Here is a 27549-nt window from a genome sequence, read left to right on the forward strand (position 1 = left end):
ACTGTAATGTGGTTTCCAGAACATGCACTGACAAATCCACAACACTTGATCATTGTTATTATGAACGCCCATTGTTTGCAATGTAATACAATCCTGAGACAGGACAGTGCCCTTCAGATGCAAGGGTAGATTTAATATTGAGACAACGCAAGCATCTAGAAGTAAATGATTATCTGCACACTGCATTTTCTAAGAGACCCCCTTCCTGCTGCATCAGAATTTGTATACGTAGCAATGAGTTCCATGAGTTCCACGTTTTTCTTACTTAATTGTAGAGTAAAAGTTATTATTAGGGATAAATCAAATGCTCTGTAATATGATCTAAGGAAATGTGAACATATTATAGATTGGTGGGGTTTTAATGCATTTCGGTAGAATCAACCAAGTCAATTGGAAATTCTGCTGCAAATGGTATGTCAAATACAAAAAAACCAAAACCCATTTATTCTGTGTGAAATAGTGAAAAATAAACTGGCTGCGCTCTAGGCATCTTTTGCAAGATTGAGCTTGTTATGGTACATTGCCATGTATTATAATCCGGATAGTACAGTTTTATTTGATTATATATATATACCCACTCAGCTCAGCTGCTTCAGAGCTACTTCATAGCATAGAAAGTATACACTGCCTCATTTAAAGCAAATTGTGGCGCTTGAGCTGTTTACCTTAGTCTACTAGGAAGTGTAAGGAAATCAGCCCTGAGTGCTCACTAGAAGGACAGATCGTGAAGCTGAGGCTCCAGTACTTTGGCCACCTCATGAGAAGAGAAGACTCCCTGGCAAAGACCCTGATGTTGAGAAAGATGGAGGGCACAAGAAGAAGAGGACGACAGAGGACGAGATGATTGGACAGTGTTCTCGAAGATACAAACATGAGTTTGACCAAACTGCGGGAGGTTGTGGAAGACAGAAGTGCCTGGCGTGCTCTGGTCCATGGGGTTACGATGAGTCGGACACGACTAAACAACTAAACAACAACTAGGAAGTATGAGAGGGATCTCCCCATTCAGACTTCCCTTTGTGGCTTTCCCATACTCCTTTTGTGCTCAGTGCGTGAAACAACTTGGATTGTGGTAGAAGGGTAAATTGCTGGACCTCAGAATAGTAGGGCTCCCAAACTGTGGACTAAGCTAAGAAGGATGATGGGCTGCCCATTGAATAGGGAAGAATGGGAGCAATGGCAGAAATGACAGTGGTGGGGACTCTTGATGAAGGGGATAAAGTCAAAGTTGGATCTTACTTTTGCCGGTGCATCTCACGTAAAATGGGTGAGTGCATATGCGCCTTAAGCTATATCTAGTGTAAGACTTCAGGATAAGGATGCTCATCTGTATACTGTCAACTGCAGCCATATCTCTACCCTGTCAAAATAATTAATAATTTGTGCTGATAATAGTTAACAATAATTTAGTCTTAAAGGAGTAACGTAAAAAAAGAAAGAAAAGAAAATGGATCTGACACATTAGGAAGTCAATAGGGAAAGCTGGATTTTTAAAAAATACTGTACAGCATTTCCAGTGTTTCTATTTCTTTTTTTACTCTTAATTCCCCTATTAGCTCTGTTCTGGCACATCTTATTTTTGGTGCTCTCAAAGCATAACTGTTAATTCAGTCTCACAGTTACATAATAGGCCTAAGCAAATATATATATTTTGTAAGGCTATTGCACGTGCTACTAATGTTACAGAGCTGCGGAAATGTAACTTGATGTTGCTTGGTTTGGTAAAGTATTCTCTAGGCAGGAGTCAACTCAGTTGTTACTGGTGCAGACCAATCTCCACTTGTACAATGGGACTCTCCCTGTTGGGATTCACAGGATGCTGTGTAAGTAAGTCTGCAGGCTTCAGTTTGCAACAGGCTGATGCAATACTCTCTGTGGAATGACTCAGCAGTAATGTGATTGGCTGTCACTGGTTTAAAAGTAAAGCCTGTCCAATAGTAATGGTGGTGGCGTGGTGTAGATAAGTGTAGAGTCTTCTTTTGCCTCAAGGTGCAGGTACTCTGAACTGCTTCTGTAGATGTTTGTATATATATTTAGCTCACAATAATAAATACTGCACTAAAGAACCTGGGACTCTGAGCATTCTGCTAAAAGCGCCGCGAGGAATTTGCGACACTCCCCCCTTCCCTTCCCTTCCCTTCCCTTCCCTTCCCCCGCCCATCAGCTCTGGAGCGTTGAGGGAACCCTCAGGTTTGAGGGGGCAGAGGGAGAAGTCTCGATGCGCAGTTGCCCTTTATTTCCTGCCTCCAAAAGTTAGTGCTAGGTTGGATTCCACTGTGTTTTGCTTATATTGCGTGAAAGCAGGGGGGAAGTGGAAAGCTAGTAAAAGTGACAGTCAAAATGATTAATTTTGAAAAAGAATGAAAGCTGAGGATATAAATCTGCCTTAAAAAACATTTGGTTGTATTGAAATTAGGTGTGACTAACTTAGGTACATTAATATCAGTGGGTCTACTCTGAGTAGAATTTTGTTGGACACAATTATTGTCTCACCTAATCGCCCTGCTTCGAACCCAAGATTAGTGAAGGGTTGTTCCATGTGCACAGTGGAAAGGTAATGGAACTTTATGTTCCTATGCCCTTCTCTCTAAATAGGTTTGAAGGCTCAGTGTTAGTACTGAAAGCTAGTTTTGAGAACTGATCATGATGAGATTGTCTACTTGTTTGTAAATCGGCTAATTAAAGTTTAAATCTGTTGCTTTAGCCACTAGATTTTAATCATTATTACTTCTAACAATGTTACACTTCCCTATAGTGCTTTTTTCTGCCATTTTGTAAATGGCAGTCTCTTTGACTTTTCTGTGCCCATAGGCAGTCAACATTGATTTATCCAGGAAAGAATAATTCAGTAAGGCTGCAATCCTAATAAACCTCACTGAACCCAGGAATATTTAGTTCCAAAAAAAAATGCACAGGATTAGGTTGTAAACCGTGGTTCAGATGACTGCAGTGCTTGAAAGCAGTATAAATACCATATTCTTCTTTCTTATTTCAGAGGGCTGCTTTCGTAGTAAATAAATGTTCAACAAGTGATTTTAGTGTACTTTATCTATTATGGTTTACTTAAGTAAAAATGGGACCATAGTTAATAATCTCTTGCAAAGTAGACAACATCTTAATTACCATTATTTCACCACTCCCAAGATTTCTGTAGAAGATGTTTTCCCTCCTAACACATTAAACTGAATTCAGACTGCTTAAGAATCTCCTATTCTGGTATCCTGTATTAAAACTCAGATTCTTTGAGAGATGCCTAGAGCTGTTTTACATATTCAGATGACAAAGATTGCTTTAACTTGTTTGTCATTTTAGTTAAAAATTAAGTATGCATTATCAGAAGATGTCGTCTAGCATTTAAAAAAATTGAATATACTAAATACATGAGCTGTATTTTTAATGCAGTAGGCTGAATAATACAGGTTCTGTTTGGAGAGCAAACAAGAGCACAGAAACCTAAGGAAAAATGGAAAGGAAGGCTCAGAAAGTATGACACTAATGTATTTGTGTAACCTTTTTGTGGCAAGCTGTACAGAGAGGATTTTTGTTTCCTTCATTAAAAGCTTATTAAAGGGGAAAAGGGACCCTGGGGGTGGGGTGGGGGTGGGGGTCAGAGAGGTGAGCTTGATCTCCTCAGGATATTAATGTGTGCCTTCAGCTGGGGGAAATGAGCCATCACTTGAGTAAGCTGCAGCTTTATGTACTCGTCACTAGGGATCCCCATATGTCCTGGGATCAGCAGCAGTCAGACCTCAGTTGTCAAGAGCAGAGGACACTCATTGGTATTCATGGCAGGTATCTCAGCTCAATCTGCCCAGAGCAAGTCTGTTTAATGTTGATCAGCTGTCCATCTGATAAACTGAATTGATATGGACATTTTCTCCAAGGGCTGCCCTGACAATGACAGCAGAAGCATCAGGATGTCTTGTTAGTTGCCCTCCCTCCTCTTCCCTCGTTCTAGGATGTGTTAACCCTTCTTTAGACATAAGGTTATGACAGAATGTAATTTTCTGTCACATTCAATAGATGACTTTTATTCCTGCCACTGTCTGAAACAAAAAGGTTAAATTTAGCATATAAAAAGGTTTGTTGTCCCATATACCCATTGCTATAATTTATCTATGTATGGTAATAGAATGATAAAGTGCATAAAAATGGGGTATTTTTAGACCCTTTTTTAAAAGTGTTTTTGTTGTGGTTGTTTTTACTTGCAATTATCAACATGGTTTAGGGTTGTTAGTACACATTTGAAGAATGGGGATATCCACATTTTTATTTCTTTTTAAACACTATTTTATATTGTTAAGTATTTCCTTAAATCTAGTAAGACTCCTCATGTCAGGGCCTTGTTATACATGGCATCATATATGTATGTAAACAAATATGTTTTATTAGTCCTCTTATTTTGGAGAGGAAAGCAGCCAAGGGCCCTGTGCTTGTTTGCTGCTGAAATTTGCCACTTACCTGGCTGCTTTTCTGGTCCTTAAGATTCTTGTTTGTAGCAAACTCCATGGGGGGGGGGGGGCAAAAACACAGCCAGGTAAGGAGCAGTTTTTCAATAGAAAATAAACACAAGGCCCTGATCAGGGTCAGCACCAGCTGCTTTTTCTCCAAAATAAAATCAATCAGGTTAAACACAGTTGTTCAAACGTGTGAGTTAATTCATGTGCAGTTTGCCCCTCAAGTGGGCCAGGCAGGATAGGCTCAAAATGGTGTGCTCACAAAGTGCTGAATGCTATATTTGTATTGATAAGTACCCCATCTGCTATAGTTTTCAGCATTTCTCTTTTGTAGACAACCAGATTATACAGGTGTTTTGCAGCTAATTGAACTGTTTCCTGTCTTTGCTTTAAAGCCAACGAAGTCTGGCAGAGATTACTGAGTTGATTCACACAGCTTTCCTGGTACATCGTGGGATAGTAAACATTGGTGAACTGACATCATCAGATGGCCCGTTGAAGGACATGCAATTTGGAAATAAAATGGCTGTCTTAAGTGGTGATTTTCTTCTAGCAAATGCATGCACAAGCCTTGCTGAACTGCAAAATACTAAGGTAATGTGGTTTTTATTGCTTTAAAGAAGGTGTAGGCTTCATTTGTGTTTACTTCAGTAGATTTCTCTGCTGCCTTTTGTGAGCTAATTTTGTTAGAAATCCATGTTCCTTGAGGCATTAGATGTCATATAAAACTGTACGTGCTGCCCAAAGGTCTGAAATTTTATCAGATACAATATGTCAGCTATGTCAAATAAATTGTGCCATAAAATTAACTCTATATTAACCATATTTACCCACCAATAAACTACTAGTAATATAGCAGACTTATGTCTCCCTTAAGTAGAAATCATGCGTTAAAGCAAATTGAACATAGCTCAATGAACTTAACTAATTCCCTTTTAAATATTAATAATATTGTTTGGAACAGGTTTAAAACTAGTTTTTGTTAGAATTTTTTTTCATCTTTTCCATGAAACTTAGAACTCCACAGCACATAACCTTTTTCTATAGTAGTAGTAGTAGAATAAGTATTGTTTATTAAATTCGTATGCTACCCTTTATCCAAAGATCACAGGGTGATTCACAACACAAAAATACATAATACATAATAAAACAAAAACAAACCATTAACCCCCTTCCCACAAACACATTTAAAAGGCCATAGAATGTTTAATCAGCTGAAGGCCTGGTTATAGAGTAATGTTTTCACCTGGTGCCTAAAGATATGTAATGAAGGTGCCTGGAGAGCCTCCCGGGGAAAGCATTCTACAAACAGGGAGCCACCACAGAAATGGCCTGTTCTTGTGTTGACACCTTTCAGGCCTTTTATAGAAGGGGGCACACAAAGAAGGGCCTCAGATGATGAGCTCAGGGTCTAAGTCAGTTCATATGGGGAGAGGCAGTCCCTGAGGTATTGCTGTCCTGAGCTGTTTAAGACTTTATAGGTGTAAACCAGCACTTTGAATTGGGCCTGGAAACTAATTGGCAGCCAATGCAGTTGGACCAAGATTGGTGTAATATGCTCAAACTGCCTTGTCCTGGTGAGCAAGCTGGCCACTGAATTCTGTCCCAGCTGAAGATTCCAAACCATCTTCAGAGGCAGCCCCATGTATAAGTATAATTTATCTAAGTAATCTAACCTAGAGGTTATCTAAGTATGATAAAGGAATGATAAAATTACTTCATGCACTGCAGTTTGTTGGCTCTCATCCAGTCCATTACTGAGGGAAGACAATGGTCCAGCACATTCGCTGCCACACCTGCAGGTGTACAGGTGAAGTAGAACTGTGTGTCATCAGCATATTGCTGACAATGTTCTCGAGAACTCCAGATGACCACACTCAGCAGTTTCATGTAGGTGTTAAACAGCATTGAATACTGAGGAACCCCACATTGAAGGCTCCACAGGGCTGAAGAGCACTCCCCAAGCATCACTCTCTGGAAATTACTATATTTTTCACTTTATAAACACACTTTTTCCCTCCTAAAAAGTAAGGGGAGATGTGTGTGCGTCTTATGGAGCGAGTGCAGGCTGCATGGCTAAGCCAGAAGCCAGAACAGGGAGAGGGAGCACTGCGCAGCTCTCCCTCTCGCTGGTCTAGCTTCTGGCTTAGCTGCGCAAAGCCTCCACAGGGCAGCGGGATGAAGGCTCCCTGCTGCCCTGCGGAGGCTTCGCGCAGTTCTTGCGGGAGGTGGTGGGAAGGGACAGAGCACGCGGCTCTGTCTCTTCCCCCACCTCCTAGAAAAGCCCCCAAGAACCGCGCTCCCTTTAAAGAGCGTGTGGCTCTTGCGGGAGATGGGGGAAGGGACAGAGGGCAGCTTAGCCACGCGCAGCCTCTTCCAGGCAGGGGAAACCTTCATCCCGCTGCCGGGAGAGGCTTCGGCGGCTATCCCAGAAGCCAGAACAGAAAGAGGCTATCCCGGAAGCCAGATCCCTCTTGCTGTTCTGGCTTCTGGGATTCAGAATATTTTTTTTCTTGTTTTCCTCCCCCAAAGACTAGGTGCGTCTTATCGTCTGGTGCGTTCTATACAGCGAAAAATACGGTACCATCCAAGTAGGACCCAAACCGCTACAAAGTAGTGCCACCCACTTCCAATTCAGACAACTGCTCTACAAAGGTACCATGGTCGATGGTATCAAAATCTGCTAAGAGGTTGAGGAGGATAAACAGGGAGGTGTTTCCCCTGGCTGTCTCCTGACATACAGGCAACCAAAGCAGTTTCAGTGCCAGAACCCTAAATGAAATGGAGCTAGAAACGCGGTTTCCTCTAAGAGCACTTGGAACTGTTGTGAAAAGTCTAATCCATCCTTGGACATCTGTTACCACGGGAAAATGTGAATGAGTAGACTGTTCACACATACGGTTCGTGATAGGCATAGAACTTTTAGAGCAACAGTGATCACAGGGATGACTGGTTGGACATTTTGGTTATGACCTGGTTCACACCCTGTTTTATGTGAGCATGTGCTCAAGAACAAAAAGTGGTATTGTCTACCAAGTGTATTCTGTGTACACGCATGCTAAGATGCACAGAGAGCTATTGCATGAACTTGGTCTTTTATAAAATCTGCAATTAAAATCAAGGGGGAAAGTAGCCATAAATCATTCTCAGTCCTACTCAGATTGATGAAAAACATGGATAAAATGCTGCTCATTATTCTGTCTTTAAGTACTTGAGCAAAAACGTGTAATTATTTCAAGCTTGCCTTGAATCAGATCTGTAGTAAATTGAAGCACAGTAGCCTAAAAACTGCTTGTATTCTCAAGCAATTAAGCGGCATGTCTGAAAGTTCTGCCAAAACATGTTAACACTTTCTCCCACTTTTGACACCTGAATACTTTAATAACTTCTATATACCATAAGTGGAATACAGGCAATTTATTTATCAACTCATTCTTTCTTGCATCTTAAAAAGCATGAACAGTTGGACTATAAGCTGTAAAAATTCTTGACACTTACACTGACTTGACTTGGTATTATTTTGAAAGATGAGTTTTTTTAGACTTGTGTATTTTGCATGAAGTGTATAAAGCCATGAAGTCCTCCCCCATTTCCCCACCCACCACTTTGTGAAATGTGATTTCAGCTCATTTACTAACCATTGTTGCATTTGATTATACATGACAGGGTAAGGCCATATAAACCCTTCTGGGCAACACTAATTCAGTAATCCCGTATTCCCCATTGGACCTAGTGGGGCTTACTTCTGAGTAGACATGCATTGTAATGGTCCATGTAAGTCAGTAAGTATTTTGCCTAATAATGGAGCCAATTGCTGTGATTTCAAAGCCAGGTGGGGCTAACTCTTAAACCACCTAAAATTTTCAGATGGCCATGAATAGGAAGGCACAAAACACTTGACATCTCTCCACTTTGCCTTTCCAATTCTGATATGTAATCCATGAAGAATGTCTGCCTCAAGTTGGAAAGCAGGTGGAGCTGCTGCTGCTGCTGCTATTTCTTCATCTTACAAGCCCTTGGATTCAGCATGGGGGCTGGAAGGAAACCTGTAACCCAGCATGGACAAGATGGCCGTTTCTGTGCTGCTGAGCTGCTAAGCTGGCATCAGTCTTTTCCCAGCTGCCCAGCTGATGGCTTCATCATCTGAGCTGCAGGGAAAGATGGGCAGAACTCCCTGGGACTTGGCAGGCTGTACAGAGAGTGGCCAAGAGTCATGAGTGGCCTGCAGGTTGCTCCACAGAGTGCTATTATTATACCCCAGACTCTGTGGAGAGCTTTTAATTTCTTGCATTCCTAGCATGTAGGACCATCTTCCAAGGCAGATTCATGGGAAGCCAGCTAGTGACCAGTTTTATATATTAGGATGTGCTAACAAGTGCAGTGAAACAAATAATTGTGTGTGACACGTTACAAAGCGTACTGGTCATAAGAGACCACAGTGATTGAGGAAGAACATATTTGTTTCAGTGATTACAGTTGTGATATGCAATATATTTTACATCCAATATTTCTATTATTGTTTTGTACTGTCAGTCCCAAACTAATTCTATCATGGTGTTATGAGCAATTGTCTGAGATTTTGTATGATGCGTTTATCTCTGTATTTCTATCAAGCCAGATAATTAAATGTGAAAATTTGCAGTCATAATGAAATGCAGAGCTGTTTTATAATTGCCAAGGGTAAAATTAGCAGAGTCAATTATTTTCCCCTTAGGCTTTTCCCTGTAGATATTAAAGGGCTGCATGATAATTGCCTTAGGTAACACTTTGATTTTTAAATAACATTAAATATAGGAATTGCTGCTAATCTTGTCACAATTTACCTCTTTGCATTGCCGCTGTAGAATATAACTACTATCAAAGGGCTGAACCTACATTGAAATGTCGGTTATGAAACTGCAGATTGCATAAACTCCTTGCAAGGAAGGCACATGGAAACATCAGTGTCTGTCTTGGTGATGAGGTCAATGTCATAGCTTTCTTAGTTCTTTGTTGGTGTGAACATGCCACTTTGCATAGCAGCGTGTGAGCAGTATTATTTAGCAAATGGATATTTCAGGAAAAGTCATGTTTATTAAAAAAACTAAAGAACTACTCTTTTTCTGCTGGAATCCTATTCTGTTATCTGTTTGTGTGTGCAGTATGTGTCAGTTGAAACGTCATTGTATAATTCCAGAGTGAAAAACGTGGCTGTCATATCCATGGTTTTATGGCAAACTCTGTGGCTGATTCAGCTTGCAAATAAAGTATAGGAGCTGCACTAAATCCTTAACAAGTGACCAGATTCCCAGATCAGCTGGCACTTCAGTATCATTGAGCTAAGCAGCAAAATGCAATCATGTCAGACCATATTTTTAAGTTTTTCAGCTTTTTAGTCATCTGTGGATCAGTGACAGCTGACCTGTGAGTGTAGTCGACCTCCTTGTATGCTTTACTGTGATTGTGAAAAGCCTTTGAGTGAAGTATCTGCAAAATGGCAAGGTACAGTTCATTTGTGAAGAACTGTGGTGCTATTTTTCAAATGTACATGAACAAAAAGAGGCAAGTCTGCTTGGAAGCCACACACATTGAACCTGGAGGCATGTAGGTGGCCTTGGCTCAAACAGACTATTGTACTGCAGATGGGAAGAGTGCTGTTGTGCTCAGATTCTTTTGGGGAACTTCGAGTGGGCATCTGGTTGGCCACTGAGACTACAGAGTGCTATACTAGATGGACCTTTGGCCTGACCCATAAGACTTTTTTATGTTCTTATTTTGAATGTTAAATCCTAATGACAAGGAAATGGAATTTGAATGCCAACACTTGTCATTTCTTCTTTTGCCCCATTGTCTCATGCCAGAAAAGTATGCGATGTGAACCGGGAGCTCTGTGTGCAGATTTATGTATGTCTTAGCCTATTTTCAATGTTATCTGAAATAAGTGATTTATTACACGAACTGCACAGAAACCTGCCATATGCGTCAGAATGCATCATAAATGGTGCATATAGTTGTTTCAGCCATGTGTTCTTCTGAGGTGCCTTATTAAGTCCTTGGTTTATAAATACTGTGAAAAATAGGTTGTATCATCATAAATCTTTAATTTAAGGGGATGAACTGTAAACATGAATGATCTTCATGATATTTGCTAATGCTTCAAGGACAACTTCCAATTAGTCTGTGCTAGATATTAATTTCTTATATGCATTTATTGCCTAGATGATGTGAATAAAGCTTATGAAAGGGAGTATATTAGAGCTACCATGGCATGTCCTGGAATTTGGGGCCAGTAGAACTAAATAGCAAATTTCATTTTGCTACTCTTTAAAAGCTATGGGTCATCTTCAATTTAATTGTTGTGCTAGCAGAAGCCAGCACAACTACTCCTACTAGTGCAATGAGACTTCCCCCCTGTCTTCTGCCCATGCGCCCCGCATCATCCCCAGATCTGCTCTAAAGGGTCAAGAGAACCCACAGAACAGCCCGCGAGGGAGGAGAGGAGAATTTATGCTTGCCCAACAACACAGTCTCTTTAGCATTACTTTGAATACAATATGTTATGCAACAGTATGGTTATGTCATATCTGAGCAGTAGTAAAGTAATTGTTGTTCTATTACACACTAGCCTTTGACACAGGAGCCTTTTCAGATAATTACTAAGGACTTAACAGAGAATTAAAGAGGTTCATGTCGGGGGTGGGGGGGGAGAAGAACACAGTGTGAATAGGAAATTCCTTCAGCTTTTCACCTCTGTGGATTGTAGCAGCAGCTATATAAATTTAAGTTGGTCTGAATTTTTGAATATTACATGATCCATGTCAACCTTTGATATCAAAGCACTGGGTTGTCAGTGCAAGTGGAGACTCCAGCAAAGGGAGAGTTTGGTATGTTGTATGAAACACTTGTGTTTGGCACATGTGGCTGTCAGCTGAAGCTATACACAAGGCAATATTGTTTCATTGAACATTAGCTGTTTATAAATAACCAGTGGCACAGATGTACCACTTATATTGTGGATGAATTTCCGTATGCTAGCTTATGTATTCCTTAAGGCATAAATATGCTGCTTTCTAAATAAGCTATTTGTTTACATAAACATCACAGATTTATGCAAGCAGATCTTCTGCGCAGAATCTAAGTAATTCTGAGCTAAGTTTTGATTTAATTTCCCTTCCCGTTATAGGAAGGGTTTACCTGTATTATGGCAAATAATGTACAACATGGGCTGACATTGGAACACAAAGGTTGTAATAGTGGTTGCTTATGAGTATGTATGATTAGGTCTGGGATCCAAACTACTCTTCATAGTTCTGTTACAAACTAGCTCATAGTAGTTTGTTGTTGGTTATTGTACATGGTGCATTGTAGAGCAGGGCTGAGGAACTGCCAACCTCAAGGCCAATTCTAGCCCTCTTCATGTTCACATCTGACCTATGGTGCACCCTTGCTGCATCCCCCTCACTGTGCTGCAAGTCCCCAACCCTTTACATTTCTGCGTTAGGCAGGAAGAAAGAGTAGCCTCTTTCCCTCTGCCTAGCCAAGAAGCGGAGAGAGAAAATGGGAGATAGAGAGAGAGAATGGGAAGAACAAAAGAGGAGAATGAAAGGAGGGGAATGAGAGAAAGGCCCAGTTTCATCCATGCTGTTCTGCAGCCCCTGCGGGATCACCCCAAGGAACTGAGACCCTAGTTATAAAAAGATTCTTCATCCCTGCTGTAGACTAACTGGCAAAGCTGAAAGCTGATCTCTGTCTGAATAAGCTTCCAATGAAAATGTTGGCAGTAGATGGGCTAGCCGTTGGGGCAGTCCGGGCTTCCCTAAAAAAAGAGAGGAAAGGCATCTGCACTCCATAAAGGGTGTTCTTTCTGTAACAAAACAAAATGAGGATAAATCTAGTAGAAGAGGATACAGATGTGTCCTTTGTGGCCATAGTGAGTTTAAGGGTGAGTTAGTTTTAACTGTGGAGTTGAACGTGTTAAATATAAGGGATTGTTGCTACATCCTTGACATTTTGCCACATCATAGCCCTGCCACTGACTTGAAGAATTGGCTGGGGTGTCAGTGATTGTAAACAAATCAAATTCAAAACATCTGTGTTAATTGATTTCTCTCTCATGTGCACATATTCTTTCTCATCCCAGGAAGTAGCTTTATTCTGTGGGAAAGGCCCCTGGAGGTTTTTAACGTAAGACTTTATCCCACCCCCACCCTCGTGACCCAGTTATTCACCTAACTGTAGAAAAGAGAGGGAGCTGTGGGAATAAATCTGGCATTATGTTTCCTTCTCCTGGCTGTTTCTGCCCCCAGGTGACGGGGCTGTTTGGATTAACTGTCATTTTGGCAGCAGCTGACATGCCAGATCCCTGTGCCATAGAAGGAAGGAAATGACTTGATGGGCCTGGACATTTGGGTGTCTCACTACAACATGGTTTGCCTGTGCATTGTTGATCAATAAGGATAAGCAAGTAGTTACAAAAATCTTTTTGGAAAAGAAATACCCAAGGGATGGCAAAGAGAGAAAAAGGTAGGAAAATTTGAAGCACTATGATATAAAGCTCCAAATAGCAGCCATGCACAGAACAGCAGGATTGAGGTGAGGAAGGGATGTTGTGAGACAATACAGAGGGGCAGCCAAGTTGTACATCTTGAAGTAAAGGGCCGCATGAACAATGTGACCAAGAAAGATGTTGTACTGTCAGGAGCTGAATGCTGACAGGTATCAGTAAAGGTGAAAGACCCCTGGACAGTTAAGTCCAGTCAAAGGCAACTATGGGGTGTGGCGCTCATCTTCACTTTCAGGCCCAGGGGAGCCAGCGTTTGTCCACAGACAGCCTTCTGGGTCATGTGGCCAGCAGGACTAAACTGCTTCTGGTGCAACAAAACACCGTTACGAGTGCCAGTGTGCACAGAAATGCTGTTTACTTTCCCGCTGCAGTGGTACCTATTTACTTGTACTGGTGTGCTTTCAAACTGCTAGGTTGGCAGAAACTGGAACAGAGCAACGGGAGCTCACCCCGTTGTGTGGACTTGAACTGCTGACCTTTTGATCAGCAAAGCCAAAGAGGCTCAGTGGTTTAGACCACAGCACCACCCACTCCCTTCTGCAGGCAGATGTAGAGCTGGTCCCTGTCTAAGCACAGTCTTTATTCTTGGATATCTCTGCCTCCTACTGGCTGTGTTGTGAACATCACTGATGAGGGAGTGTTGCATATGCCAACCTGAGAAATAAGGTTCCGAGTCTAATACCAGTGCTAAGTGTGGTTCCTCCCCCCTCCCCCCACATTGCCTTCTACAACCCATTGAAGAGCTGTTTGGTCACCTTAATTCCAACAAGTTCCTCAACCAACTTCATGAGATGTAGCTATGTCACACACAGAGGAGTATAGAAAGCTGCCTTATACTAAATCAGAAAATTGGTTCATCTGGATCAGTATTATCTATTCTGACTGGTGGTGGCTCTTCAGTGTTTCAGAAAGAGTTCTCTTCCTGCCTTACCTAGAGATGCTGGGGATTGAACCTGAAACCTGCATGCGGGGGGGGGGGGCGGATTAGCCAGTAACAAAGGGGCTTTTGCTTCTTCTGCAGTACTGCTTCATGCAGTGATAGTTTCACTATAGTGCTAAATGAGCTTTTTTCAGTGCATGTTAGCAATCCTATATTAGGGCCTTCTTCTAGGGGCAAACTATAACTGCATACTTCTCCTGCAAGCCACCATATGTGAAGGTTCAGTTCGGCCAACAATATGGAAGCATGTTCTCTTGGATGTAAATGGCCTACAAAGGTGTAGAGGAGAGGGGGTGGGTGGGGGTGGGGCTGTACACACACACACACACACACACACACACACATTCCAGAAAGCCCATCAGCTCCATTGATGGTCAGAGCAGTTTGCTTGCTTGCTTTTTTAAGGTTAAAAACAATTAAAGCTTGGACTGTAAAAGCTGTCAGAGAAATTTCATTATCTGCTGCATAACAAGACATTACCATATATTTGTGACCATTTTGATAACTAGCTGTCCTTATTTAGCCTTAGTGCCCTTATATTTGCTAAGAGAACGGATTGCTGTTATCTGTTAGCGGTGTGCTGAATTTTAATTCAAGCTAACATATTTCATCTGGGAATTAAGGCAAGTCATGTGTAACATTGAAATGTGACTTCTTCCATGTTGAAAGTACAGTGCTGTCAAATAAATATTAGATTTTAATTGGCCCCATATAAGGGATTTGGAGTTGTACTGTAGTTCGCTGTTATAATAGTGGCATGGTTTGTTTTTCTGTTATGCATCACATTGTGAATCTTCTGCTTTTGAGATTGAAAAATAATTGTATTATCTATTTTTATTAAATTCATATTCTGCCCTTCCCCCCAAAGGATTATTATTTGAATCCACACATTGGGCTGAGCTTCCATTGCTCTGTCCCAGTTTCTGCCAACCTAGCAGTTTGAAAGCACACCAGTGCAAGTAGATAAATAGGTACCGCTCTGGCTGGAAGGTAAATGGTGTTTCCGTGCGTTCTGGCTTCTGTCATGGTCCTTTGTGCACCAGTAGCAGTTTGGTCGTGCTGGCGAGATGACCAGGAAAGCTGTCTGTGGACAAATGCCGGCTCCCTCAGCCTGAAAAGTGAGATAAGTGCCACACCCCATAGTCGCCTTTGACTGGACTTAACCGTCCAGGGGTCCTTTATCTTTACCTATCGTTCTTAATACAAAAAAGGTTCACAATAACAGCATACCAGCTTTGACTTGAAGTTTATTTTTGTTTGACCTAAGTGAATTTCAAGTAATCTTAAGTTTCTGTCCATAAATGTAGTAGTGGCTAAATTTACCAGTTGCTGGAAACCACAAAAGGAGGAGTGTTGCTGTGCTTAGGTCCTGCTTGTAGGTTTCCCATGGATATCTGGCTGGCCACTGTGAGAACAGGATGTGGGACTAGATGAGCCATTGGCGTGATCCAACAGAGCTATTCTAATATTCCCGTATTTAAATGGGAAGATAAGCAGTTCTCTCTGATAAATGGAACAGAGTGGTGAAGTTGTAATTAGCACAGTATGCTGGCACCCCCCAGTGTCAATAATAGCTGGGTTTTATCAGCAGTTTCATTATACAGATACACTTCTGCTTGTATAAGACCACCCTCTGTCCTGAAAAAAGAATTGGGGAGCAAACTGAACAATGAAAGTACAGTCTTGCAAAGTCTTAGATGCTTGATGCTTGAATAGTTCTGTTTGCTGAACATACTTTCTTACCTCTTCCTCCTTGCTGCAGCCCCTCTGCCCCTTGAAAAGCTGCTTCTAAGGGATGAGGGATCCTCTGGAATAGTATTAGATACTGTGTGAAGGGGTGAGAAGGAGGAAATAATTGACAGAAATCAGAAATGACTCTGCCCTGTTGAATGAGCAAGTGACTTTTGCCAGTGCTAGGGCTTTGTTGGATTCAAGCCGGTATTCTCCTGTGATGCTCATTGCTGAGAAGGATTTCAGATGCAGTTCTGTATAGTAGTTATAGTTTCCCTTGAAACTGATAGAACCAAAGGTTAAGCTTCCAGACCCACTTAATTTTGGTTCTTCCTAGTTGTACATTATTGTAGATTCTATATTCATAACAATAGACACTCCCTAATGGGTGATTTTCCATTGGTATCTTTAAAACTTTGGACAGTATGAATTGCAATCAAAATGTTTGTCATTGTTTCACAATATACCAGACTCATGAGATCACTGGTACCTTCATTGTCAACATAACACTATCATAATTTTATCGACAGTTTCAATATAGAAACTTGAATGGAACTTTCTTCCTATAAAAATGGGAATATGTTGTGAGAGAAGCAAAGTGAGTAATAACTGTTGGGAATCCACCTTGCCAGATGCTCTCAGAAAGAGGACTGTGTAACTCTCTGCCTGAAGACAACAACAACAACAACAACCCATCTACACATAGACTGGTAACTTGCCTAGAATTAAACTTTGGATTTGGATCTCTTGTTCAGGGCTGAATTTAGGAACAGGAGACCCAGGTGACTGCCTGGGGCGTCTGTCATGGGCTGTCTACTCAACTATACACTCAGCAGCTGAAATGAATAGTGCAATCGGTTCATCTGCACTTGTAAAGCTGGCAACACTGACCTGTGTAGATAGCATTGTGAACCTAAAAAAAAATGTGCAGAATTTTACAGTTTCAGTATCCATTCAATAAATGGATTGTAATTGTGATCAGATGTATGTGCAAATTTATTGTCATACAAATCATATCTCAGAAGTTGTGAAATGAGCTCCAAATATAATAAGAGCGTATTCCAAAGATGAACCAATTGTGGAGCAGTGGGAGAGAGATACTCCTTGCCTAAGGCATCATTTGATCTAGGAATAGTCTTGTTTCTGAAACCTGTGTGGAAGTAGCTCATATACAGATTTAAATTAGTGGGTTGTCTAGCACAGTCCTGTTTTCCCATTACTACTGGCAGGTCTCAGGCAGACATCCTTCTCAGCCCTACTACCTTAAATCTTTCACCTTGGGATGTGTTATAATGATGCACTGTAATATTGTTTTCAGCACTAAATAATAAGCCAGCAAAAACAGGCAATCTTCAAGCCCAATACAAATAGGCTATCAAAGCCATTTATATACAGTACATATCCTACCTTTTTCACAGAACTCAAGGTAGCTCACAAAAATTTTAAAAATACAGGTAAAATACACATAACTAAGGACATAGAGCAGAGTATGGTTAAAAAATAAAACAATGTAAAAATAGATCTATTAAAACTCAGATAAAAACACCAACAGTACAGCATACTATCATGAGCACATTCCTTAAAAGCAGTCCGTTCCCCAAAACATGCCAGATTAAAACAGGTTTCACCTGCTGGCATAAGGACAACAAAGAAGGAGCAAGTCTAGCCTCTCTAGGAAAGGAGTGTTGTTGTTGTTACTTACTAAATTTGTTGTTGTTGCTAATTAAATTTGTACACTGACCTTCATCCAAAGATCCCAGAGTAGTTCACAACAGAAAAAATACAAAATGAAAATCCAAAGTACATACAAAAACAAACCAATAACCCCCCACTCCCACAAACATTTTAAAAGGCATAGAACGTTATCAGCCAAACACCTGGTGGGAGAGAACCATTTTCACCTGGCACCTAAAGATGTAATGTAAGTCCCAGGCAAACCTCCCTGGAGAGAGCATTCCACAAACAAGGAGCCACTGCAGAAACGACCTGTTGTCTGGTTGCCACCCTCCAGACCTCTTGTGAAGGAGACACAGAAAGAAGGGCCTCAGATGATAGTCACGAGGTCTGGGTTGATTCATATGAGGAGAGGTGGTACTGCTACCTTCACTGCCACTAGGTAGGCTTGATGATGAACCCTCACCAGTGTTCAGTTGCATTCAACCAGAGTTTTCCTCCACTAGCATTCAAGCCATCTTCCAGCTTGCTTCCTTGCCCTAAGCTCCAAGGTCTGGGATCTGCCACTGGGAAGACTACCTCCTGCATTCCCACCAAATGTGCCTGTGGGAATGAAGGAAGGGTGTCTCCTGAAGAGCTCAGAACCTGGGTAGGTTCTGTCAATAGTATCTCTTAGAGAAAGACAAAGGTTCATATGGAATAATATGGTCCATCAGATAGCATGGCCCTCAGCCTTGTAGGGCTTTATAGACCATAACCACCACTTTGAATAGCCAGTGGAGCTTTTTAAACAAGGGTGTTGTGTGCTCCCTATAACCAGCCCCGGTCAACAGTCTGCTTGCAGCTTTTTGGGCCAGTTAATGTTTCTGAGTAGTTTTCAAAGGCAGCTCCATTTAGAGCGTGTTACAGTGATCCAAATGGGATGTAATATGTCACTGTAGCCAGATCAGACATCTCCAGGAATGGCCACTGCAGAAATCTGGGCTCAGGACTGAATCCAGGAGCACTCCCATTATCCTTTGTCTAAAGTAGACTCCAGTGGATGAGAATGATGGTGATAAAAAGTGGCTCATCACTAAAATTAAAATGAATGTCCTATGCCAAACTTGTGCTAAAATGAGATGTATGGATTATAGGCAAATGAATGACATCTCCATTTTTTCTAAAGGGTTTACTTTTGTTAATCTAGTGTTAGCACTATGGATTAAGGATGTGTGTGAGGGAGACAGACAGGCAGACAGACATTTATATATATTCGCTTCAATTGATTACTGAGGTTCTTGCTTGAATAAATTTCCCACCCGTTCAGCACATAAAGGGAAGATAAATATTCCCTAGAGAGCATTCTGCGTCTTCTTAATGGTTTTTAATGGTGCTTTGGTATTCAGGAAAAAAGTAATAAATTTGTATGTGATTGTTTTTACTACTGCAGCAAATGCTTAAGTGCCAAACTAAGAACCTTCCTGAGAAGCAACTAATAGGAAAGATTAAGATGTCTTTGATCACCTGTTATCTGAAGGGACAGAAAGATCGGTAATGCATTTTCCTGCTTCATGGTGTAAGAAGTCTTAAAATATTTTCTTGACTCAGGTTTTAAGGAAGGGGGACTATAATTAAGTAGATTCTTCATGTACTGCTGTTCTGTACAGACTGAAACTGACAGAATAAAACTTGCAAAATCTTGTCGTCATTGAACTCCACATTCTGAGGTGCCTTTTATGTTAGTCTGGGATCCAAGCACTGTTAACTAATGTTGACTTAATGTTCCATTTTGTTAATGGAAAAAAGTGGTAGAGGATGTCAGACCACGGCTTCATCTAGCTCAGTGTTCTCTTGGCATGGCGGCAGTTCTCCAGAAGGCTGCCCCAGCCTTTCCTTGGAGATTACAGGGATTGATCCTGAAACCTTTTGCATGCAGAATACTGAGCTGTGACCCTTTCCTAAACACTTCTGTTTAATGTATTGGGTGCTAAATGGCACTTCTGCCTTAAACATTACTTATTGATGTGGGACCAAGCCTGCTAAACTTGTGACTCCACAAGCTGAATGCAGCTCTGTTGGTGACACCTCCCAGGTGCCTGACAACCTCTCTTTTTGCAGCAAATAAAATAAAAAGATTTAATATAAAAAAAAACTTGGATTATCTGTTGAATTCCTAACCTCTCCTTGTGAGTTCTTGTAAAACTGATCAATATTAAGCAAGCCTCAGTATGTAGGTTCAGTCCCCAGCATCTCTAGATCGGACTAGGAAAGACCCCCGCCTGAAACCCTGGAAAGGGACTCCTGGTCCAGTCATGGCCGACTCTGGGGTTGCGGCGCTCATCTCGCTTTATTGGCCGGGGGAGCCGGCGTACAGTTTCCGGGTCATGTGGCCAGCATGACTAAGCCGCTTCTGGAAAACCAGAGCAGTGCACGGAAACACAGTTTACCTTCCCGCTGGAGCGGTACCTATTTACTTGCACTTTGACGTGCTTTTGAACTGCTAGGTTGATAGGAGCAGGGACCAAGCAACGGGAACTCACCCATCGCGGGGATTAGAACCGCTGACCTTCTGATCGGCAAGTCCTAGGCTCTGTGGTTTAACCCGCAGCACCACCCGCGTCCCTTAATACTGAGCTAGATGAACCCAATTGTCTGCTTCAGTATAAGCAGCTTCCTATGTACCAAGTGAGCCTATTTACACAGAATCACAGAACTATAGAGTTCAAAAGGACCCTGAGGGTCATCTAGTCCAATCCCCTACAATGCAGGAATCCCAATTTTTCATACATGACCATCCAACGTTTGCTTAAAAACCTCCAGGGAAGGAGTGCCCAACACCTCTCGTGGGAGTCTATTCCACTGTTGACACTACGCACTTTTTATCTGCTGGTGGAAAACATTAGTCCAGGTTCATTTCATTGACCTAGAGGAAAACTTACACATTATGATAGGAAGTCATAGTAGGGGGCAAAGCCCTTGAGTAGATGAAACTTCCTGGAAGATCATTAAACATAAGACAGTATTTATTGCAACAGTTTACTACTAATCTTATAATTCACATGCTTACTAAATCTCTGATACATTACTGCCTTGAGTTCTACTATATCAATATGGCAATGATACATATCAAGTTCTACATTTCCAAGAAGATGTAAGAACCGTGCCAGACAAGATTATAATTGTAAAGGTCCACTTCAGGCTTTTACTTAACAAATCAGCTAAAGTCTGGAGGTGAACAAAATAAATAATAAAGGCTTTGTTTTGTTTGTGTCTGGAAACTTTTCAGCTGCATTTTCAAAATTCTAATTGGAGCCCTGTTTTTCAGCACTGGGGTCATGTAGTGCACAGTCTACAAATTGCAAGTTTCTGCACTAGGGGATATTTGTGCTTTTCTATTAAGTGCATTTATTCTTTATTTACAAAAATATTTTTAATCTGGTCTTATAAAGGCAATTCCCTTTGGACAGGCAGCCATGGAATAAAAAGTAGTGTGTGACAAAGCTTTAAGCCTGGGGTGGGGAACCTTTTGCAGCTCAAGGACCTCATTCTCTTCTGTGCAACCTTCCAAGGGCCACATGCCAGTGGTGCGTGGCATGTGGGAAGAGCAGTGGATGTAAATGTTGTATTTGTTTCGGTAGGCTTCTACACACACTCACACACCCCTCTTTGCCCTCCATCCAGAGAAGCAATAGGCATTACCAGTGTTCAAGGATACATTCTAGTCAGGCAAAAACACTCATGGTGGGTGTGAAGCTGGGGCAGTACAGGCTGTGACTTGGGAGAGACTCAGGTGGCTGCAGTTTCTCACCCTTGCTGAAGCAGTAGGTTAGGAGAGTAAAAGAAAACATATCCTTAAGAAACAAGGAAGCAAAGTTATTGGCAACTTGAATGAGACTCTATAAAGCAGTGTCACATCATTGTTGTTGTCGTCGTCAAATTTCTGGTACCTAATAGCATTTCCCCAAAACCCAGTAGGTTCTATCTTAATGGTGAATTTTAGGCATGATCACAGAGAACTTAATTCTGCTTTTAAAACATATCTCTCTCTCTCAAACAAATAGATTGTTAGTTGGAAATGTGAAGTGTGCTTTCAGCTAGCAAGTCTATCTGGAACTTGGGAGTCCAGCACAAGCAGTTTTCTTGTTCATCCCTTGTAATGTTTTTCCTTTATTTCTCTTCAGTTAAAAAGAAATTCCGCAGGACACTTTTGCCTCAATCCACTGCTTTCTCGAGTTTCCCTTGTTATTTCAAACTCTTCGTTCTGTGACATATGAACACAGACTATCTTTTTTTGCTCTCCATATAATGCTAACTTTTTTCAGATTATTTAAGGAGTGCAAATGCTCCATCATACCAGCATGTTGTCTCCCTCCTGTCCTGTTCAGGCTCTTAAAAGCTATTTATTCTTCAAGTACTTGCAGCCTTTAAGATGGCTGCTCACTGTTTGGTTGGCTGCATTCATTGCTTGATGTAACTATTTTGTCCAAACAGTTAGATGGGGTGTGTGTGTGAGGGGCTTGGCAGGGAGAAGAAAATGGAAATTATTTGAGTCGCCCAGATGATCCCAACTGAGACAATAGCAAAAATGATAATTTACACAGCCTGAATCTCAGTGATGCTTAGATAAAAATATACAATAGCTATTGAAATATTGCAGAGATCTGGTTTTTCCCCTTCTTTAGCTGTAAGATGCCTATTCTTGTATTCCAAAGCTATATTCTGCTAATGTTGCTCAGAGAATTTCTCCCCACCCCCATCTTTATAGACAGTTGTTACTAGATTGGCAATGCAACATAAATATGGTGTTATATTAGTCTAACTGTCCTGCTATGATGGCAATATTCAGTCTATGTACTTGATTGATAATTCTGGGCCCCCCAAAAATTTGCATAGTCCTCCAATAGTGGTTTTCAAATTGTGCTCCAAGAAAACCTGGATTTTTCTCATAATTTTTTTCTGGGGTATGATCCTCAATGAAAAAAATAAATGATGGACAGGCTCCATGAAAGAAAGCTTGCCTACCACTCCGAATCATTGTTTAATATATGCAGCTACAGGGCAGTGTTGGGCGTGATCTGAACTGAGCTTTTCATGCAGAGCAACACTGAGGTCCAATTCACCTGGGCAGCACTTTGCACAAATGGTGCAAATCCTAAAAACCTAATGTGCAGAAATTTACCAAAATCACAACTCGGAGAGCAAGTGTCTGAAGTTCAAAGATTGAAAATCCCTGCTGTATACCTAAGAAAAAATGCCTTATATTGAGCCAGACCATTGGTATTGTCTACACACTGAATTGCAGTAGACTCTCCAGGATTTCAGACAGGAGTCTTTCCCAGACCTACCTGAAGATGCCAGGGATTGAATCCAAGACCTTTAGCTTTAGCTCCTGCCTGAAGTGATTTGCCATGACTGGGAATTAAACCCAGGCTACTATGGTAAAAACACAAAGCCAAAACCACTGGACTACCTGGCACCTTAATCATGCTATGCATAATATTGAGAAGGTAGCATTTTTCATATTTTATATAACCTTTATCTAGTAGGTGTAAAGTGCTGATTAAGTACCTTACTATACTCTTGAATATTTCAGATTTCAGAAGCATCTTTCTAAACCTGGAGCACTGGTGATGGTTGGGGAAGTGGAGAGGGAAAGAAGTATATGACCTTGTGTAGTACAGTAACCAAAAGTATGAGCTCTGGGTCCTCAGTTCAAATATCACTTCAGCCATAGACTCAGCAGGGCACAGTGCAGGCATAATATTATGTTGGTATTCCTTTGGGATTGGTTCAGAAGGTACAGCTGGTGTTGTGGCCCACGGTTGTTGAGTGGAACACCTGGATGCACACATGCTACACTTGAGCTGAACTGGGAGCTGAACTGGTTGTTGATCATTGACCAGACAATGTTCAAGTTCTTCTGCCCCTGTGTAGACCTGTAAAATCACTTCGATCATTTGGGGGAAATCTGCTTGTGGTCCTGCACTCTATGGTATATCATAGTGTGAAGGCAATGAAAACAGACATTTTCTGCAGTTGCCCCATGCCAACTGTGAACCACTGTTCTGAATTGGAGTTAGGAGAGCATCAGATTTCTCTTTGATGAAGGCTAGTGATTATATAATGTCATGCTGAAACAGGAGTGAGAGACAGGGGTTGGAACGTGTGCATGAATGAAGGGTCTGTGAACATAGGGACCTGTGGTCCACTCCTGATCCCTAAGCCAGGGTTATGATTGCAGTAGGACATTAGTGACCATTAAACAAGGCTGCTGAGAAGATAAACTTTAGAGGGTGATTGTTAAGGGGCAAAACACAATTGTATTTATGTGAAACCTTTTATAGACTCGTACTCTATGGATGTATAAACAGTAGCTTTATTGCAAGAAAGATTCATTGCAGATGAAAAGAAGTGCCCTTAGGGTGTAAGAAGTAATTGCACAGTTTAGTATATTGTGCGCCTATGAATTTCATATAGTGTTGATTTTGCTGTTTTATATATGTTTACAGAAAAAAATTCTGATTCTTCAAGAAATAATTACCTTGAAATTAGTGAAAACCTGCCACTTCCTTATATGTGTGTATAAGAAGTAAAGAATCTTTTGCTGAGTTGTGTCTTGTCTAGAGTTTCAGAGAAGGTTGGATGTGTGTTTTGAGAGGGGGGAGGAAGTTCTGGCTATTCACAGCTAGATGCATTGTTAAAGCTCACACTATCACTTTGACATTTAGAGGTAGGACTCAGTGTCTTTGCAAATTCTTCTTCTTCGTATTACTGCCATGTCTCTGGGCTCCAACCGTTTCACAAACCATAATATTTTTTAGTGAGTGATTGATCTGTATTATGTGTCCCAGCCATCAGAGAAATCTTGAGATGTTGCTTGTATAAACCGTAATACAATCTGACACTGAGCATTTGGTTACAGGCTTTCATAGACCTATTGGCGATACACAATCCTCCTGGATTTGGGCATAAGGCTTATCTGATACCTTCCCAAAAAATGCCCCTCATTTTCTCTGTTCCCCACTTAAATAACTCAACACATCTGGGTTAACACTGTAGGATCATTGTCCTTTCAGTTCCCCTGCAGCTCATATTGCTACAATATTTCTTTAAGTATCTGATTACTGAACAGGCAAGGCTATTTTTTCCCCTCCCCAAACAAGGCTGTTTTAAAATAGGCCTTACAAATTAGTTCCTAGGCGTCTTCTTTTTTAAGAAAAGGATTTAATTGGTACTGTTTGCCTAAGTGTGTACATAGGTTTGTGCAAGAGGCTAAGAGTGCGATCTGTGCATGCTTACTTGGAAGTAAATCCCGTTCTGTTCCATAATGCTAACTCCCAGACAAATGTACATAGGATTGCTGTCTAACTATAGTAAGGCTGGTGAAGGTTTGCAAATAAAACAATAAGAAGGATCAGCAAGAATGTTAAGGGGTTTATTTGTGTTGCTTTTGGGGACCTTATTGTTGGCCATGCTGTCTTCAGTTACAAGAATGATAAAAACTGAAACTAAATCTTTTTAATTCAATAACAAATGGGCTAAATTTTAGGAAAGGGAGATGGGGAATCTGATACAGCTCTATATACATAGGAAATTAATCACCGAAGAGAGTAAACCTGTGAGCAGGCAGGATAGCCTTAAGGTGTGCCTACTTGATGCGCCTGCATTGAATATATTACAGTAAATTCTGGTATATTGTTCCAGTTAAGGGAGTTCCAGTAGTTCCAGTGAGACTATGGCTAGTTTTTAAATTTTGGATTTGATTCAGCTTTTTAATGTGAACAACTGAGAACCCTAGAGATAATAGTTTTCTAAATATCATATGAACAGCTGCATGTTGGTGAAAGTTTCAATACATGTGTTGCTGTTGACCCTCAGGGCAGACACTTAATACAACTACAGTATGTTTCCAATGCATGAAAATGAATAATAAAGAACTGCTTATGGACTCTTTGACTTTTTTGCAGTGGGTATAAATTTTTGAGTTTGTAACAATTTCCAGAGGATCTTGCAATGTGTACATAACTGGCAGCTTATTTAATTTATACTTTAAAATATATATTATTTTGCTTTTGTTTACATTAACTTGAAATGTAGTGGGAAGAGGAAATGCTAAGCACAAGGCTCCAACTTAGAGATTCTCTTTTATTAATGTTTCCTTTGCTCTTTCAGTTTGGCGCACTCTACCATATCTGTAATTAATCAACCCACTTAAAACAATTATTTCTTTTTTCCCCTTTCAGGTGGTAGAGATCATGTCAAGTGCCATTGGTGAATTAATACAAGGGATATATTATGAAAATTCAAACTTGGAAAACGTAAGTTCCTATAATTACAAAACTCAGAGTGTGTGCATAAATCACTCTTTCCCTCCTACTTTAAAAAAGGTGGTGTGTGAGTCTGACAGAACAAACTGAATTACATTAGAAACTCCTCATGATATTTCAGTTATTGGGTTGTACCATTTCAGGTAGTAGGTAGGTGAATCAAATGTCTGAAATCTTTTCCAAATGTAATAGTATGTTATCTCCCGTTGAATTTTCTCTGACATGTTATTTGTATTTTGTGGGGAGAACTGCGAAATTCAATTCTCCCACTTACAGCCTGAAAAAAATATATAGTCAAGGCTTGTAGATAAGCTCACAGAAGTCACTAGCCTGCAAAATGTATGAGTAGCCTGCTAAGAGCCTAGTAGCTTCTGTGTCTGTGCTGACTGCAAATGAAGGCCCCTGCCTCCAATTCTGCAGCCAGCATGGAAATGCAGACCGCTAGCATGTTAACACACTACTAAAAAAGAAAAACCATCTATCAAGCAGACTGGCAGAGGAGAGAGCGAGCAATCCATCCTTCCTCTGCCAGCTTGCTTCATTTTTATGCTGGTCACAGAGGAAGGGACTTTTCTTCCTCCACGGCTAGCATGGAAACCAAGTAGACTGCCATGGAAGGGATGGAGAGATCCGTCCCTCCTCCACCTGCCCACTTGCCTGCATGGAATTACTGGCCACCTCATGGCTACTGGAAGTCTTTTGAAATGCAAGGCTAGCCCTGCCTAGAAACAGCTGCATCAGGTGTGGCTTCAGGATGTCCCTATTTCTTTTTAGTCATCAGTGTTTCTTTTTCATAGTGGCCATGCTCCCAAATAGCCCTGGCTGCTTTTTCACCTGGTTTCGGATTCTTCTGAAGGCCCAATAAGACGATAGTTTCAGTCATGCTCCAATCCCCTTGCAAGAAAGACAAAGGAGGAGGACGATGGGGTGGTGAAGTGCTTCTAATGATGGAGTTCAAGAAGCAATGAGAATGTGATCCTTAAGGGAAGGCACATCTGAACTGAAGTACATCCCTAAATAACATTGTAGCAAGGAAACAATTTACTCCCATTTCATTTACTTCCCTCCTTTGGGTATATTCTGCTCTTTAAGGTGCATTCTGCAATGGACGGACAGGTCCCTCTTTTAATTTAAAAATGGTTTTCTCTGGAATTTGAGTAAAATAAAAGGATTAAGGCACTCCGGGGTGTGTTTTATGGACCCATTTACTCTAGCCCCTTTTCATCACAAACATCAAAGGCATGTATTAATAGACCAATAAAATATGTCCTGTCATGTTCAACAAGCAGTAAGACATCTGCTAAGTGAGACATCAATCACATGCAAGATGCTTGCAGGGTAACTGTGTTGTTGCTGCTGAAGACTCATAATTTTATTGGCTTCTTTCCTACACAGATGGGAAAATAAAGATTGTTGAATCATCTCACTTATAGCTGAAACAGTGAGTGATCCAAATGGCAATTTTTTAAGTCTGTGCATTGTTCTGATTTAGATTTAACTGACGTTTATAGTGCCAAGTGGTACATCCGACACACTGCAGTTTATCAGAATTAAAATGTAGGAATATAGCAGACCATGCTTTTCATTTTGAAGTCCTCGAAGAATTGTACCTTTTTCTCTGTAGCCTTGAAGAGAATAATATAATTGCATATGAGTCCCAGTAGTTGCATTTCACTGGGATAAATTAAGATAGTTGGGTTGGGATTATGAAGGCACATGAAACTGGGATACGTAAATATTTAAAGTTATCTCCAGCTGACAGTAACTAACTGTTGTGAATTGTTGGCAAGTATTGCAAGCCATGATTAAGGATCATGAGTAAGCTGTGGGTTTTAATCAGGGATATCCAAGTGATCTTAGCAGCATACCTAGATTCATTTTAAGTAGGCTTAGCAG

At 40.9% G+C, this 27549-nt stretch overlaps 1 protein-coding gene across 2 annotated transcripts in view; it reads left to right on the forward strand.

Moving 5' to 3' along the window:
• PDSS2 (decaprenyl diphosphate synthase subunit 2) overlaps positions 1–27549 on the forward strand; it is a 67297-nt gene that overhangs the window by 24916 nt on the left and 14832 nt on the right. Inside the window, exons 3-4 of one of the 2 annotated variants that reach the window (XM_083433575.1) lie at positions 4853–5051; positions 25570–25644. In XM_083433575.1, coding sequence (XP_083289701.1) covers positions 4853–5051; positions 25570–25644 — 274 coding nt within the window. The remainder of the gene's footprint in view (positions 1–4852; positions 5052–25569; positions 25645–27549) is intronic. The other variant, XM_083433576.1, reaches the window with a different exon arrangement.

The sequence above is a fragment of the Podarcis tiliguerta genome (genome assembly GCF_965153285.1).
Source record: "Podarcis tiliguerta genome assembly, chromosome: 3".
NCBI lineage: Eukaryota > Metazoa > Chordata > Lepidosauria > Squamata > Lacertidae > Podarcis > Podarcis tiliguerta.